Genomic DNA, 18,600 nt, shown 5'->3' with positions numbered 1-18,600 from the left:
AACAGTGGTCGCCCATCGGTGGGGCAGGGACCACTGGTGATCTGCAAGAAAATTTTGGTGGTCTGCAGAGAAATGTCACCCCCAAACAATTAATCCAGGCTGCATGGGAACACAAGGCTGCGCCACCCACATGGCCCGCGGGAACACAAGGCTTGCGTTGCTTGCATTGTGAACAACACGTAGTGAGGGGGAAAGGGTGGGTGGGGGAATTTGCCCCACTTGCGCCTGGCCATCGGGCTGCTTCTTTCCACTTCTTTCTTCTGCTTTTGTGTTGTGGTTAGCCGGCAGCAGGTGCGGACGGTTGAGGAGAGCGAGGACTCAGATGAGGGGCCAGCACCATTAGGGAGTGGACTGCTGCCTTCAGAGATTGTGGGCGCTGGCAGCAGTGATGAGGAGGTTCCTGAGGAGCCTGTGCTAAGTGCGTGCAGGGCTGCTTGCAGGAAAGAGCAGCTGCAGCAGCACGGGCAACTCGGGAGTAAGGCTGCAAGGTAATGGCCCCTCCTTCAAAAAGATAAAAGCTAGCTCTGAAGCGAATGTTCTTTGTAGGAAGCAAAAACGTTTTGAAACTCCAGCCTCGTGGACATTGCAGTATCTTAAGTTGGTATTTGAAGACTCTTGTATTGTAAAATATCTCTAGGTAACCTTATCTGTTATTCTTGGCAGCCTTGCACAGTTTTGGTGAGGCTTGTGCTGATCAAAGTTAATTAGTTTGCAGCAGCCTTTTAACCGGGGATTTGTAAGAATCATTGAAAGGTTTCTGTTCCCTTTGGTTCGTGTTTGTTTTATTGGAAAAGGGTTTGGGTCAGAACATTTTGGCTGCACGCAAGGAAAGCAGCGAAAGTGTGTCTTTCTCTCCCCCAAACTCCACCAGAAATGAGTCTTTGGGACCCTGCAAGGCATCCTACTCCAAGAGGCTGCGCCAGCACGACAAGTCTCACAACGACTCAGTTCTGGCGGAGTTTGGGGGAGAGAAAGGGAGACTTCTGCTGTTTTCCTTGCATGAAGCCAAAAGTCTCTTTGAGAACAGAGCTGGAGACAGTATCCTGCGATCCCAAATAAAGAATCATCCCGGGATGACCAAAGGGCCAGTCCTGTGACTACTGCAGCTCTGGAATACGGGACCGACTTTTCCACCAACATCAGCAAGCCACCGTCAGTCAAAATTCATATTAATGGTCCGCAGGATTTAAAATTATGAGTTTGGTGGTCCCTGAGGTCCAAAAAGTTGGCGACCCCTGCTCAGTCAATGGGGAAGCCACAAAATGCTAAACTCTTGAACATTATTATGGGATTTATATCATCATACATTATATATTTTATATACAGCCCAAGACAATTCTTGTTCAGTCAAGGAAAGCCAAAAGGGTGGACACTCATGATTTACATCCATGTTTACTACAAATCTTACACTGTCTTCTCTGATTAGTAATTTTTTTTTTCTTTGCAGGACAAGAAAAAGGCATCTCACTTTCTATGACGGGACTAATTCCTGCCTCCCAGGAGTGTGCCATGTTTCTATGGCGGAACCTTTCTGTACCAAAACAAGAGAAGTTAGTAGATCTTATATTACGGAAGTTAGCACAGGTTGTCCTCAACTTACAACCATTTGTTTAGTAACCATTAAAACCATTCACAGTTACAACAGCACAAGTGGCCTATGACTGTTTTTCATACTTTTGATGGCTGCAGCATCGCCGCAGTCACACAATCAAAATTCAGATGCCTGGCAAGTGACTCACATTTACGACGGTCACGCGGTCCCCTTTTTGCGACCTTCTGACAAGCAAAATCAACGGGGAAGCCAGATTCACTTCACAACCCTGTTTATTTAACTTAACATCTACAAAGATTCATTTAACAACGGTGGCAAGAAAGGTTGTAAAATGAGGCAAATTCCCTTAGCTGTCTCGCTTAGCAACAAAAACGTGGGGTTCAATTGTGGTTGTAAGTCGAGGACTACATGTATAGGATCCAATCTGTGATTGAGCAATGAATGCTTTCCTAATATTCCCATTTTCCTACCATTCTGCTACTAATATATGCAGCTAGATGGATGCTAGATAACACATATAGCCTTTCCTCTTTGCTGTACATGATTGTGCTAGATCAGGGGTCTCAAACTCAATTTACCTGGGGCCACTGGAGGCAGAGTCTGGGTGAGGCTGGGCCGCATAAGGGATTCCACAAAAATGACGTCATTTCCACTTCCCTTACAAGCGTAGTGTGCATGAAGTCGGTGTAGCTTAGCCTAGCACCGAATGTCAGCCACGATGAGGAACGGCGGGCGGGACTTCCTTCAGAGGTCCATTCCCCCTGCGGGCCGCACTAATATTATACTTTCATATCACGGTGGGGGCCACAGGATATCGTCCTGCGGGCCGCAATTGACCCGCGGGCCGCGAGTTTGAGACCCCTGTGCTAGATGAATCTTGCATATGATTGAAAATTGCACTAAGGCTGATTCTCCCTTTAGTTATTTGTCATGTCAAAAATTATAGCAGTGAGATAGTTGGGCAGCTAGTAATCCCTAGTAATCTGGAGAAGGGACAGGGAGAACTACAGTCATAAAGACCTTGGAGGACCTTACATTACTTACTGCAATATTTCAGATTTAACAGATAATCAGAGTCGGAAGGGACCTTGTAGGTCATCTAGTCCAACCCCCCGCCCAAGCGGGACACCCTACCCCATTTCTGACAAATGGCAGTCCAATGTCTTCTTGAAGGTCTCAAGTGATGGCGCTCCCACAACTTCGAGGACAAGCTGTTCCATTGGTTGATTGTTCTCACTGTCAGAAAGTTTCTCAACTATCAGTGAAATACTTGGGCAGTCAGTAATCTCTAGGTCAGTGTTTCTCAATCTTTGACACCTTTAAGAAGTGTGGACTTCAACTCCCAGAATTCTCTCACTAACAAGCTGACTGGGAAATGGTGAGAGTTGAACTCCACACATCTTAAAGGCGTCAAGATTGGGAAAAACACTGAGGCAGAGATGACGGACTGCCCAGCTATCTCACGGATGGTTGAGAAATATTGCAGTAAGTAATGTAAGGTCTTCCGAGGTCTTTATGACTATAGTCATAAGGAGCCTCTGTGGCGCAGTGGTTAGAGTGCAGTATTGCAAGCTACTTCTGCTGCAACCAGCTGCTTGCAATTTGGCAGTTCAAATCCCACCAGGCTCCAGGTCGACTCAGCCTTCCATCCTTCCGAGGTGCGTAAAATGAGAACCCAGATTGTTGGGGGCAATATGCTGACTCTGTAAACTGCTCAGAGAGGGCTGTGAAGCGGTATGTAAGTCTAAGTGCTATTGCTATAGTTCTCCTTGCCCCTTCCCCACTTGCCTGTGTTGATTGATTGGATGGTTGGTTGGTTTGGAAAAATTTATATTTCCGCCTTCTCACTCATTGCAACAAAAGGCGCCTTACAGGATATAAAAACACACTACAAAAGAAAAATAATAATAAAAAATAAAAATAATAAAATAATCCCCATCAACACACATTCACTCATATCAACTATTTAACGGGCTCCATCCCACTCTGGGTTCCCCAGGCCCGCTGGCAAAACCACGTCTTCAGGGCCTTCCAAAAGAGTGTCAGAGTGGAGGCTAATCTAATTTCCTGAGGGATGGTGTTCCGGAGATAGGGAGCTACCACGGAGAAGGCCTTTCTACTGGGCCCTACCAGATGTATTCTCCCATGGCTGGCAACATTCCCTGCCTCCCCACTCTAGTGGGTCGGGGGTGTCTGTGATTGGCAAGAGACGGTCCCTCAGATGACCTGGTCCCAAGCCATGGAGGGCTTTAAAGGTGACAACCAGCATCTTGGATTGTACCCAGAAGCAAATCGGCAAGTAAAGTCTGCACAAAATCATGTTGGCTGCTGCATTTTGCACCAACTGGAGCTTCTGGATGCTTTTCAAGGGCAGCCCATGTAGCATGTATTGCAAAAGTCAAAACAGGAGGTGATTAGGACATGAGTGTCAGTAGGGATTTACCAGCATTGCAGCTGCTACCTTGTTTCTGCAAAATCCAGAAGTCTCTTGTGACAACATAGAAAACTCTTGGGATAGAAGCCCAAAGCATTGAATTTGCCATCCTGTATTAAAAGGACTTTGTAATCTTAAATTTTGCCAGAATGAGTCTTAGGAAATATAAATTATATGAATTAAAGTGAATGAGATAATTAAATTAGGAAAGGATAGGAACATTTTAATTATTATTAATGATTTATAAAAATATAAGTGAGAAATATGGGGGGAAAAAGAATTAATTTTGGAAAGTTTATAAGTGTTCCCAAGGAAGCATGATATTTAATTGAAAAGAAATGTTAAAGATGTTAAGATTTTAATGAATATTAATGATAGAATTGAATTGGAATGGAATGTGTGATTTATTTACATATATATATATATATATATATATATATATATATATATATATATATATATATATATATACCGTGTTTCTCCAACAATACGGCCTCCACCAATAGGAAGGCCCAGCATGTTTTTGGGCATAAAATCAAATTAAGCCCCTCCCCCAAATTTAGGCCTATTTTAAAATATGCAAAATAAGGGGAAGGGCGGGAGACTTGCCGTTAGGAGCGCCCGGCGGGCCGGAATTCCTCGCCACCAGCCGCTCCTAACGGGCGATCATGGCCAAGCACAGAGAGCTCCCTACTCCCACCTTTGCTGCAGACACCTTTGGCACCCGCCGCTGTTGCTTTCCCTTCTGCCCATTACGCCGCCACGTTTGGAGCTGCCGCTTCCGTGTTTGGAGTGCCGTCGCCATTTGGAGCTCCAAACGCGGAAGTGGCAGCTCCAAACATGACGGCGGCGATCTTTTATTTTGGTCCGTGCGAAGTTCAGAGCGAGCAAGAGAGGGAGACTGCGAAGCCTCCATCCGAGATGGCAACCTCACTAGTGGATCACAACGTGGCTGGAAGCCCGAATCGGCGGGATACGATGGCGATCTTTTTGGAGCGAGAGAAAGGGAGAGAAGAGTTGCAAGGCGTAATTTGCAGAAGGAAGTGGGTGTACCCCACGGCAGGAGCCCAAGGAAGAAGGGCTGGTAGGCAACGGAGAGCGTCCCGTAGCTCGGAAGCAGCCTAGAGACGCGCCCGGGAAGAGCGCAGATGCTGCCTTGTAGTCCCCAAGCCAACTGCGTGCGCCGCCTTTAGTTATGTGCGCTCCGCGCTTTGGGCATCTCCGTGTGATCGCGACCCTGTCCTTTCCACCTGGCGCCCTTGCTGCTTTCTGGCTCTTTAGCAACCGGCTTTGTGTTTGGAGCACTGCCGCTGTTTGGAGCTCAAGCGGCGGCGGAAGCTCAAATGCGGAAGCTCAAACATGACGGTGGGCGATCTTTTTATTTTGGTCATGCGCGAAGTTCAGAGCGAGCATGAGAGGGAGACCGTGATGCCTTGCTAAAGAGCCAGAAAGCAGCAAGGGCGCCAGGTGGAAAGGACAGGGTCGCGATCACACGGAGATGCCCAAAGCGCGGAGCGCACATAACTAAAGGCGGCACACGCAGTTGGCTTGGGGACTACAAGGCAGCATCTGCGCCTCTTCCCGGGCGCGTCTCTAGGCTGCTTCCGAGCTACGGGAAGCTCTCCGTTGCCTACCAGCCCTTCTTCCTTGGGCTCCCTGCCGTAGGGTACACCCACTTCCTCCTGCAAATTACGCCTCGCAACTCTTCTCTCCCTTTCCTCTCGCTCCAAAAGATCGCCATCGTATCCCGCCCGATTCGGGCTTCCAGCCACGTTGTGATCCACTAGTGAGGGTTGCCATCTCGGATGGAGGCATCGCAGTCTCCTCTCTTGCTCGCTCTGAACTTCGCACGGACCAAAATAAAAGATCGCCCGCCGTCATGTTTGGAGCTGCCACTTCCGCGTTTGGAGCTCCAAATGGCGACGGCACGGAGCGGCAGCTCCAAGCGTGGCGGCGTAATGGGCAGAAGGGAAAGCAACAGCGGCGGGTGCCAAAGGTGTCTGCAGCAAAGGTGGGAGTAGGGAGCTCTGTGCTTGGCCATGATCGCCCGTTAGGAGCGGCTGGTGGCGAGATGCAAGGGGGAATTAAATCACCCCGAAAAGGCGGCCTAGCCGTTTTTCTGGGCTCCAAAAATAAGGCCTGGCCTTATGTGAGAAACACGGTAATCTTTTCTTTTTAAGAATATAGTGTGTATTTTAAGAATGTACCAAGCAGAATTCGATTGGAAGTTATGTATTTATATTGAATGCTATAATCTTAAAGGCATACATTGAAGTTTAAATAAGAGTTTGAATGGATAAAATTAAAAGATATAAAGGTGTCATACTCTAATTAGTAACTACAGGGGAAAATTTGTTTAATTGGAAAAGATAATATGAAATTGCAACAGGACAGACAAAAGTATAAATATAATGATTTGAATTGAGATGAGATAATTAAAATAAAGTTGAGAAAATTAAAAGAGGGGAAAAACTATGTAGAAAATATAAAACAGTAATAAGATATGGAATAGAACATAAAAATGAGCATGAAATTGAGTCTGTATGAAGAAATGATAACCTGGGACCATGCTATTTCCAAAAAAAAGATGTTTTATTTGTATTTTGTTTTTGTGAAAACCCAAATAAAATTTTCAAAAAACAAAAAAAGAAAACTTGGGATGGAAGCCCAAAGCATTGAATTTGCCATCTTGTATTAAAAGGACTCTGTAATCTTAAGCTTTGCCAGAATGAGTCTTAGGAAATATAAGGCAGGTTAGCTAAAGCAGGGTCCCCAACCGCCGGTCAGCGGACGTGCCGACCGGGAACAAGCCTTACCTGGTTGCTGGGCGCCGCCATCTTTTTTGGTAAAAAAGCAATTTTGTCAAAAGATGGCGGCGCCAGCGCTTCAGGTTAGCTTTTCCGGGTGAAAGCCATTTCTACCGAAAAAGCTCACGGGCGCTAGCGCCATGCCATTTTGACGAAAAATCGCTCGGTGGCGTCACCGGAAGTGATTTTAGTAAAAAAATGGCGGCGCCCAGCTGGCGCCGGAACCGACTGCGCGCCCAGCTGACGCGGAACCGGACGCGGCGTCGAAAGGTTGGGATCCCTGAGCTAAAGGACATTCTCCATACAGAAATCAAGAGCATCCAGAATTAGCCCTTAAGCACCGAGAGCAAGCTGATCCTCAGCCTTGAAGAAATAGCCTTGCGGAAAAATTAATGGCCATGATACAAGTCAGGAAGGGGACAAGCAAGTAGGAGAGAAACAGATATTTTAATCTTCCCTCTTTCAGAATCTAAACTTTGTCAGAATTGTGAGGCGGCAGAGGATTGCCTTATCTAACTTATGCCATCAAATGCTATAAAGTAAACAGTGGATCCAATGGAACCTCAGGTCGCAAACGCTCCCAGGTCACGATTCAAAAATTGGGTGGCGAACGAAGTCTGAACATTCCGCGTTGATTTCCCCTTCGGCGCCATTTTTTTTTTTACTGCGCTCATGTGCAGTCGGTCGTGCTTCCGGACGTGACCAAATCAGGTCTCGACCAGAGTCTGGGAATGGATTATGGTCGCGACCAAGGCTCCACTGTATATCCATCCATGTTTAGATTTTCAGCATGTTGAAATACGATTTACAGGCATTTTTGAACTAGAAAATAAAAAAAAAAACGTGAGAATTACATTTGCTTGAAGAAATCTATGAAGTGAGATATAGATAGACAGACAGACAGACAGACAGACAGACAGACAGACAGATAGATAGATAGATTAGATCTGGGGTTATGTCACCTGAATCTCTATGACCTCAAGGGGCCCCAAGGGCCTTCTTTATGTACCCAGCATCCTTCCAAACAATTTGATCAACCTCAAATTCTCAAAGCAACAGAAATAGAAGAATGGGGAATAATGGTTACATTTCAATATAAACTCAGTCAACTTCCCTTTTTTACTTAGCCTCAGCCACTCGATTCTTCTGTTTCCTAGCGTTTCATTTTCCAGGTCAAATGAGGCTATTGTTGGCATGCAGAAAACGAAGTATGACAGATTAACAGAGTTGGAAGGAACCTTGTAAGTCATTAATCCACCCCCCCCACCCCCCAACATTTGTTCCCAGGGTAAATAAAGCAATAATTTTTAAAAGCATTAATGTATTGAATTTAATGTATTTTTTGTTGTTGTCCTGAAGATGTGCTTTTATTACACTTGAACATCACTGCAGGCTCAGGGAAAAAAAATTGAGATAATAGAGATGACATTGATATTCTGTATGAGATACTAGTTAATTTTTGGAGGGGACTCAAATGACACACACACACACACACGTACAACCCCAGAATTAAAGTAATGGTAGCTTTTTATCTCCCTTGATGATTTCAGGTTCTCCTGGATGTTGCCAAAAAGCTTGGAATCAAGTGTCACTCAAAGGGGACAGTAATTACAGTTGAGGGACCACGTTTTAGTTCTCGGGCTGAAAGCTTGATGTTTCGTAGCTGCGGAGCTGATGTGATCAATATGACGACAGTCCCAGAAGTAATTCTGGCAAAGGAGGCGGGAATCTGCTATGCGAGCATCGCCATGGCAACCGATTATGACTGCTGGAAAGAACATGAGGAAACGGTGAGTGAAAGTTGCTGTTTTCCTTGGGGGATACGCACTTTCAGGAGCATAGACACAAAAATTGGAATGATACTACTTGCACATTATTTTTTCCTCTCAAAATTATGAGTCCCTCTCAAAAAAAAAAGATGGAAAAATTACAAATTCTGACAATCTATGTGGAGCTCAGTTTTTTTCTCCAGCTTCCAGGATGTGAGAAGAAATGAGTGCATATGACATACTTGTAATATTTATGCATACATGCACATACTGTACATGCTTGATACAAACCACACAGACAGAAAGGAGCAGTGTGTGTGTGTGTGTGTGTGTGTGTGTGTGTGTGTGTGTGTGAATTTTTTTGATACAGTAAAAGTATACAAAACAAAGATAGTAAGAAAAAAAGGGAACGAAAAGAGAAAAAACATTTAGTTATGCCTTCCACCCTTCTTTTTATAAGTCATTACCATCTCACGCTTCTTCCCATCCTCTTTGGCCCTTTTTAATTCCCAAGCTATCAATTTGGTCTTTTCCTCCTTCAGCAAAAAGACAAAGAAAAGATTATGCTATTTTTTTCCCTGACCAGATTTGTCAGATTCATTTCTGTATGTTCAGCTAATTTTATAAATCAGTCTTTGTATACAATAAACTTGTTGCCTGGACTGGAGGCCTTCTCAATAGCAGCTTCCTTGCTGCGGAACAACTTGTTATCTGAAGTATGTGTGGCTCCATCCTTTTAGAAGTAGATGAAAACACGGTTGTTCCAGAAGGCCTTCAAAATTATTCTTATTTACTATTTGACTTCTTATAGTCTGACTTCGTGTTACACTTTTAGTAATATGCTATTCATTTATTTAACACATTTATTGTGTGTATGTGTGTGTTTTGTATAGTTTCATATAGTCTGGATGCTGCCTAGAATCCAGTTGGTTTCAGACAGTCAGATAAATTTCATAAATAATACACAGTTGCTTTCATACATTTAAATAAACAAGCACATACAGAAAAATAGGGTCAAAATTTGGAGGGGGGGGGGAATGGGAGCAATAATTGAACCAAGGAAGATAGGAATAAAGCTGGAGGGAAATGAGCTGAGAGAATAGCAGAATAGGCAAGAGAGTATGAGGTCTTTATTAAAGAGCACTCCAGGGATTATTAAATAGCATATGAATTTCCCAGCTGAACAGCACCTTCCAGGAGCAGTTAATCTGGAGGTTATTGTTAAAGGCAACTTTCCAGCAGTAGCACTGTCACCATTCATTACCATCACATGTCCATTTCTTTGGTTTTAGCAGCTTCTGTTTTTATCTGAATCTTCACTGCAGCAAATGTAAGACCGACTTACTTACCAGTCCACTCTAATTATTGGGTAGGGGGAAACCTTTGCTTTCTCTTACTTATGGTAAAGTCAGCGGTATAGATAGCCTTCACCCAAAATTTCTGTTGCTGACAGTTACCGAATTTTGCCCCCATTTTGCTATCTTTCTTGCCACAGTTGTTAACACTTGTAGTTTTCATACAACACCTATTTCCAGGTAGACATTTCCATGCACACTTTCTCCTAATACAGGTAGCTCTCGATGGACAGGTGAGACCAAAATCTCTGTGGCTAAGTGAGAAAGTTGTTCAGTGAGTTTTGTCCCATTTTATGACCTTTCCTGCCCAGTTGTTAAGTGAATGGCTGAAGTTGTTAAGTGAATAACACAGCTGTAAAGAGCCTCTGAGTTTGCTTGTTTGAAGGTCGCAGAAGGTTCATGACCCTGGGACACAGCAAAGGTGATAGATTTGGGTCAGTTGTTGCCAAGTGTCCGGATTTTGATCAGGTGACCATGGGGATACTGCAATGGTCATAAATGTGAAAAATGGTCGTAAGTCATTTTTAGTGCCATTGTAACTTCAGATGGTCACTAAATGAGCCATAGTAACTCAAGGGCTACTTCTGTTCCTTCACTCAATAAACCTGGGAGATATGTTGGGATATAAGAGATAATGAATGACCCGGATATCATTCAGTGAACTTCTATGGTTGGGTGTGGGTTTTTTGACCCTGATCTAAGCCCCTAACAATAGCTGTTCACTGTTGTTACTGTTGCTTGAATGGATGCTATGTTTGATTGGCTGATCTTGTCTGTAAAGGGAATTCACAATCAAAGAGAAGTTGCTATATTTTGAACACAAATGTTCGCCAATGAGTCTTGCTGCTTCAGAGATACTTGCCTAGATACTCTCGCAAAAATAAATCACCCCTGGTTGTTAGTAGAATAGAGTAAAGAGCTTAAATGTGCTAAAATTGTAAGTGGGTGCCTATTGAATTCCATTTGAGAAATCTACAATTGAAAAATTGTAATCAGAGCCCTCTCTAAGGGGTTTACGGTGTCAGCCTATTGCCCCCAACAATGTGGGCCTTCATTTTACTAACCTCGGCAGGATGGAAGGCTGAGTCAACCTTGAGCCAGGTGAGATTCGAACTCCTGGCAGTGAGCACAGTTATACAGCATTCTAGCCACTGTACCACTAGTGCTCTATGGTATATGTGGCGTTCCTTTCTATTATATCCCCATCTCAGTGGCCCTTTGAGATAGGCTAGACTCAGAGAGAGTGACTGGCACAAAATCTCTTAGAAAGCTTTTGTGCTTGAGGGTACATTTGAACCCTGGCTACCTGGTCCATGCTAACCACTATATGGTGCTGACTACCTTTTAATGGTTCCTGGTATATGTGTTTGTGCACGTAACTACATTTTACCTAACCTTAATCCTATTTAGGGTTGTTTTTTTCACATTAGCTATTGACTTTTTAAAATAAAATTCTGTTAAATGTGTTTGATATATTAGGCAGGTTTTGTTTTTCCTTGAGAAAGGAATCCTTGTGAGGATGCTCATAATAAAGTTACGTGTTCAAGTGTTACTGTGATAAAGATTATTTGTCTGCATCTATCCGAAAACTTTTCTGAATTGCTTTGATTGAAATTATACTGGAACACACCTAATGTTTGATATCATTGTCCTGCATCTCTATACTCTATATCTTGTTTATTGGGATTTACTCTTGTGTAAATGGGAAATGTAAATTTCCCATTTACACAAGAGTAAATCCCATTGTGTAAATGGGACGCGGTGGCTCAGTGGGTAAGACGCTGTGCTTGTCGATCAGAAAGCTTGGCAGTTCGGCGGTTTGAATCCCTAGTGCCGTGTAATGTAGTGAGCTCCCCTTACTTGTCCCAGCTTCTACCAACCTAGCAGTTCAAAAGCATGTAAAAATGCACGTAGAAAAAATAGGGACCATTTTGGTGGGAAGGTAACAGCGTTCCATGCACCTTCAGCATTTAGTCATGCTGGCCACATGACCACGGAGACGTCTTCGGACAGCGCTGGCTCTTTGGCTTTGAAACGGAGATGAGCACCGCCCCCTAGAGCCGGAAACGACTAGCACGTATTTACCTTTAAATGGGTATAAGATCAAATCCTGAGTGTTTCTGTTCTGAGAAGGAGGGAGGAAGGGAGAGAGAGAAAGTGTATAGTTGGCTGGTTTAATTTCAATTTTTGTGGTAACTCACTCACGCAAGGCAAATATGTATGTATGTATGTATGAATGAATGAATGAATGAATGAAGAGAGCCTAATGACTATCTTGTTCTTCTAGGTCTCAGTGGACAGAGTTCTAAAGACACTGAAGGAGAATGCAAATAAAGCAACTAGTTTGCTACTCACTGCTATACCTCAGATTGGATCCATGGAATGGTCAGAAACCCATCAGAACTTGAAAGTAATTTGATGTTTCTATTTAATTTGTTATTTAAGTATATGTGGGTGTTGTTTTTTTAAGTGTCCAGAATACTTTTAATGAGCAAAGCCCCACCGTGCCCAGGGTAAGTTTACCTTGAAAAAGCTCCAATGCAATAAAAACTAACTACGGTTGGTACAGTACAGACAGTCCTCGACTTAACAGTTACAACTACAATTGAGCCCAACATTTTTGTTGCTAAGTGAGGCAGCTGTTAATTTTGCCCCATTTTATGACCTTTCTTGCCACAGTTGTTAATGAATCATTGCAGTTGTTACTTGCACAGTTAATTGAATCTGGCTTGTCCATTGACTTGGCTTGTTAGAAGGCCACAAAAGGCAATCACATAACTATGGGGATGCTGCAGTGGTCATAAGTGTGAAAAATGGTCATGGGTCACTTGTTTCAGTACCGTAACTTCAAACAGTCACTAAATGAATGGTTGTAATTTGTGAATTACCAGTAATACTAAAACATTGCAGTAGTAACATAGGTCACATTGATAGAATTTAGAAAATCAAACATTTAAAATATGCTATAGAGTTACTGTTACACACTTAAAATCCAGAACAGCCCAGTGAAATCTTTAAGAGCAGAACATCATTCAGGCTACCCTAAAACTTAAGCTGAGGCCTGGCAAATCCCAGATGGTTGGATCTGATATCAAGAAATATTCTCTTACACTCCCAAGAGTAATAACTTTTGAACCATGAGCATGCGTTGAATTATTAATTTGCAGGCAGGTAGATACAGGTGTTTTTTTGTTTAAACAAACTTGAACCTTTAAATTGAATAGAGCTCATCAGCTCACCCATTAACAGTGCACTTCCTTGCGTTATCAATAAGAAGCTACCCTGACATATTCAGATGGCTTAGACTCCAACTTTTAAAAAGATACGTTGTGTGATCCAGACATCCCCACCCAGCAATTCTTGGAATTCGAGTTTTTGCATTTGCCAAACGGTTTGATATATACTGGTGTTCTCCAGAAAGCGTTTTAAAGATCCTGAATATTTTACAGTAGATACTTACAATCCATGCTTACATGCATGCATGTACACCTATGTGTTCACATCATAATTAAGTACTTTTGTTTAAACACTGAAACAGAACGCTGAAGAATGTCAAGAGGCGCAAGTAGTAAGAGTCTGGATAAATAAATACAGATTCCAGAAGCATACAAATAGGGACCAGATCTGTACTGAAGCCCCAAGCAGGACATGCCATGAACTAGATTGGAGGGTGGGCGGGGTTGTCTCTAAATGTGGCAACTTGTGGACTTCAACTCTCAGAATTCCTCAGCCATGCTGGCTGGGCAATTCTGGGAGTTGAAGTCCACAAGTCATAAAGTTGCCAAATTTGGAGGTCCCTGAAGTAGACGGTCTCTAGAACAGAGTTTCCCCAACTTTTCTGGCTTGGCAGACCGGCAGGGGGAGGAGAGGGGATGGTTCCACATCAGAAATGGGCGCACGCACCTGCTACTAGCATAAGCGGGGGTGCATGCGCACCCTCGCCCACCATTTCCATGGCTTGGTTCCGAACAGCTCATGGCCCATTAGTGGGCTACAGTCCAGAGTTTGGGGACCCATCTTCTAGAAGGTGATATCTTAAAAAGTTCGATCATTCTTGTGATGGCACTTGCAACACTGAAGGAATCACCTGGAGAATTTGGATCAGGGCAAAGGCTATAAAAACTGGAATCGACCCATATCTTATAGTTGGCAAATCCACAGTAAAATTGGTGAGCTGACTTCCGAATCAGCCAGCAACCAACCCTATTTAAATACAAAAGCAACTGTGTCTCTTATATGTTGCTAAAGTTTTAATCCCAGTGCTCTGACCCAGCTCCCCAAATACGACAAACCCGCTGACGTGAACTCAGAAGATTCCTTTATTAGGAATGCTGGCGGCCCCGGGAAAAAGTTTCTATCGTAGGCTAACAAGTCTGTCTGTCCAGAAGATGAATAGTTGTCTACCTCATCTATTCATCTCCTCCCCCTGCCTAGGGCCAGAGCTAGGGAGGGGCCTCATTAGCAGTGGCGGCTCTTCCTTCCCCAGGATTGGCCCACGGATTTCCACTGCTCACCCGTTCTCTGCCTTCTGCGCATCCGCACATCAGGCGTTGGACTCCGTGTTTCTCTTCTTCCTCATCAGCCATCTCCAGACCTGGGGGTTGTTGATTCTCCATCTGAGGGCTGATGGACGGCCCAGGCTCCCTCTCTGTCTCTCTCTGTCTGCCAGCTCCATTCCCTCTTCCCCCTCAAGAGCTCCTAGGTTGCCCCGATGCTGAGCCTGACTTCCACCCCTCCTCCTCTGATTCTGCTGCTGGAGAGGCTGGTGGCCAACAGGCCACAACACCCAGGTTTTTAACCAATGGTAAGACATGCCAAGATGTAATCCAGCAACACTTGGAAAATCACAGGTTTCCCTTCTGTATTCTAGAAAAGTGAGAGTGGCAAGTGTGATTAATATATACCTTCAACTCTGGGTAAGAAGAAATATAGTATATAAAATCATACATTGCAATGTCCTACCTCTCAATGAATACTTCAGCTTCAACCATAACAACACAAGAGCACACAATAGATACAAACTCAAAGTAAACTGCACCAAACTTGATTGCAGGAAATATGACTTCAGCAACAGAGTGGTCAATGTCTGGAATACTCTACCTGACTTTGTGGTTTCTTCCCCCAACCCCAAAAACTTTAACCTTAGACTGTCTACTATTGACCTCACCCCTTTCCTAAGAGGTCTGTGGGGGGCGTGCATAAGCGCACCAACGTGCCTACCGTCCCTGTCCTATTGTTTCTTTTTTCTTTTTCTTGTAATGTATCCATTTCATGTATTCATTCATGTTTACACTTCTACCTGTTATCTTGTAAACGATTGGCAAATCAAATAAATAAATAAAAATAAAAAATGTTGTAGATTTGGAACACAAAATAGGGTATTTTGTAGGGAGAAAACACATCTTACTTTAGTTGACCTCAGTAGTCTTCAACGTACAACCACAATTGAGCCCAAAATTTCTGTTGCTGAACAGACTGTTGTAAGTCAAGGTCTACCTGTATTTGTTTCTGCCTCAATGTAATAATGACGTAAAACATTAATTTTGTTGCGTCAAAAGCAGGATTCAAGCAACAAAAGCCTTCAGGTTCTGGGTTGAAGTGAATTAAGGCTCTTATTTGGCATCCTATAACTTTTGTGCATACTCTGGATGTTATCTTTTACCAAAAAATCTATTGCTAATTTTGTAGTGCTTTTATTTAGCCAGATCGTAACTTCTGTATAATAATTACAAACCTTAAAGAATTTGTTCTTAATGCAGCTTTCCCGCCTGCCCACCCCCTTGCATTTCAGAATACTGTGCAGTTATCCGTTATGCTACCAAAACATTGAAAACCTACCAAGCTACCGGACTTGAAGATCAGAAGACAGACGTCTTTACTTTTAAAGAATGCCTTTAATGGATGTGGCATTTTTCCTTTCCATCTGCTAATATGCTTCTTTTGGAATAAGATCTTGCAAAGGCTGAAGAACAGAACATTCGCAGCAGATTTGAAAAGTAATTAAATCTTCAAACTGACATTTCAGACTGTGAACACAATAGCTGATACTTGATCATGTTCCACTGATATGAAAGAGGTTGTTTTTTTTTTTTTTTAAAAAGAGGGTTATTAGCTCTAGTTCAAATATTAGATCATAAATCAAAAATGGCTAATTCATAATAAGCTATGTTTATATCTCCTTGCTCACCCCCCCCCCCCAAAAAAAAATGACCACCACCTCTAGAGTGGTTATAGTAGTGGATTGCCATTCTGTAGCATTTTTAAAATGCAAAGAAATTGTTTTGAATGGGGATTAAATGCATTTTTATTATGCTTTTTAATAGAAAATTACGGACTTTTTGTGTCTTCAGTTTAATATGCTGGATTTCATGAATTGCTGGATTTATTTTCTTTTTATATGGTTTTTTTTAAAGAGTTTGCGGCGGATGGGTAGACTTGGTTGATTTATTATTTTTTATTTGAATGGCTCTGAGGGGAGTTTTTGGACAGCAAAAAAGCAGGATACGTAGGTTTTGTGTGGTAAAGAAAAAAGCCATTTTAAGACCACAAAGGACTCAATCATGAATTTTCTCAGTTGCTAATAGTGAGTGTTGAGCAACTCCATTTCCGTTCGAAGTTTTCTGGTGCCCTTATGGCTCTGGGAGCTCTTCCAAACCAAGGCCACTGTGTTACTTCAGAAAAAACTACCTTTTATTGAAGACAATACACCATTTATTCTAGCAAAAGCAGCAGAGTAACAGAGACTACTGTAGGTTAGTGATGTTTCTGAGTGTTTGAAGGCATCACAAACCTGTTTGAATGGGCTGTGTTTGAACGATTATGTAGTAACTGCCTCAGAAACTTCTCTGAACCAAGTCACTTGGGACTTTATTTTTTTCCCCTAAATATTTTGAAGAGTAAAGAACGAGTACAATGTCTCTGAAGAACATATTCACGTTGTTTGGAACGCTGCTGCTGAATATAATATACACTGTGTACTGTTGTATCCTTTCAAATTATGCCTTAGTTACGTATGTTAAATACCCTCTCTTCTGTTTACAAAAAAGAAAATGCAATGCTGCTTTTCTCAAATAAAACTCAATGTAACCTCTACTGTGTCTTTCTGGTTTGAAATTAGGCGTGCTCACCCCAGGTATATTCTTTAGGTTGCTCTGAATGAGCAGAAAAATGATTGGGTTTTTTAAAATTGGATTCTTGAATTATAATGTTATCCTTTCTTCCCATAAATGTCCCCATCAAACACTTTGAGAGATGTTTCTTAGCCTTGCAATCTGTGGAAAGGGAAGTATGACATTTTAAGACTTGAATAGCAGAAGCTGTCATGCCCCTGTTGGAATCTGATTCCGAGGGGGAGGCCGGGCAGCTGACAGGGAGTGGGAGTGTGGCTCCGTTGGCTGTGGAAGAAACTGGGGAAGGGCAAAGTTTGGCTGGGCAGAGCCAGGGGAGAGGTAGAGCAAGGCAGAAGGAATTCAGAGGAAGATCTAGGCCCACCCCCTCTTCATCCTAGGGCATGCAGGGAGGAACGAAGAAGGGAGCAATGTGAGTTACATGGCTTACGGGGGAGGAAAGGGCCCTGATTCCCTTCATTAGGAGCAGCTGGGAACAGTGTTTAAAAAGGGAGTTTGCACACAGCAACTTGTTGGAAGCAAATTCGTAAGTTATCTTTTATTGTCGAGGCTTATTTGGGTTCCTGGCATCTTCTCAATTGTGTTTTGCTGTGCTTTCAAGTCTGCAATTCCTTCTCCTGCCCTGTCAAGTTAATTACTGTAGCGTGGTTTGGGTGGATTTTTATTTACAGTTTATATGTGCTTTGTTTTCGGACTGAATTTCTTCCACTTAAAGACTGTTCTTAGGAAAGTTTTTTCTCCAGCCTAAGGTAACTGGACATTGGGGGCAAAGTTGGAGGTATTAAAGGGACTTTTCTTACTTATGTGACCGTTGCCTTTGTGCTGCGTCCCAGGTCATCACAGTAGCACTTAGACTTATATACTGCTTTACGGCCCTGTCTAAGCAGTTTATTTACAGAGTCAGCATCTTGCCCTCAATAATCTGGGTCCTCATTTCACCGACCTCAGAAGGATGAAAGGATGAATCAATCTTGAGCCGGTGAGACTCGAACTGCTGAAAAGAAGCAGTCAGCAAAATTAGACTGCAGAACTGCATTCTAACCACTGCGCCACCAAATCATAGTAGACCTTGCCTGTGGTAACCCCAGCTCTACAGAATATGCTATTGGTGGAAGTAAGTTTAATCCATGTACTTTTGGAATCCATAAGGCCAAAATTATTGATGGAAGCTGAAGAATTCAGTTTGCTCGAACGTGATGACTTCTATAGTCATTGAAGAGTTTCAGTTATTTATTTACTGTTGTTTTTTAAGCGAGGCACTCTGGTTTCTCTTGTTACTATACTCTTTTTTCCCTTTGCAAGCAGGCTGCCAACATAGATACCTTTTGTCAGAGGACATGAACTAATTATTTGCAAGGGTGTTGCTGGAAGTTGCCTATCCTTTTGTTTTGCATCTTTGTGATTTGATATTGAAGAAGATTTAAAGAGCTGGATTTGGTCCCTTTATTCCTTCTTGTAATGAGGACTGGGAAGTCCATCTGGGGCTTTCAGGTTCTGAAAGTTGTGACTGATGTGTCATTTGTCCAAATTAATTACCATATTTTCACCTGCTCACA

At 42.9% G+C, this 18,600-nt stretch overlaps 1 protein-coding gene across 1 annotated transcript in view; it reads left to right on the top strand.

The window, feature by feature from the left end:
* Positions 1–16,008, top strand: part of MTAP (methylthioadenosine phosphorylase) — a 34,397-nt gene extending 18,389 nt beyond the window's left edge. The window contains exons 6-9 of the mRNA XM_087957632.1: positions 1,448–1,550; positions 8,344–8,583; positions 12,205–12,327; positions 15,709–16,008. Of these exons, the coding sequence (XP_087813758.1) occupies positions 1,448–1,550; positions 8,344–8,583; positions 12,205–12,327; positions 15,709–15,747 (505 nt within the window). The 3' untranslated portion in view covers positions 15,748–16,008. The remainder of the gene's footprint in view (positions 1–1,447; positions 1,551–8,343; positions 8,584–12,204; positions 12,328–15,708) is intronic.
* Positions 16,009–18,600: the final 2,592 nt, after the last annotated feature.

Source organism: Notechis scutatus, chromosome 2, assembly GCF_049901735.1.
Source record: "Notechis scutatus isolate UNSWTSFEM ecotype Mainland chromosome 2, rNotScu1.2, whole genome shotgun sequence".
Taxonomy (NCBI): Eukaryota; Metazoa; Chordata; class Lepidosauria; order Squamata; family Elapidae; genus Notechis; species Notechis scutatus.
This window is presented reverse-complemented; position numbering and strand designations above follow the sequence as displayed.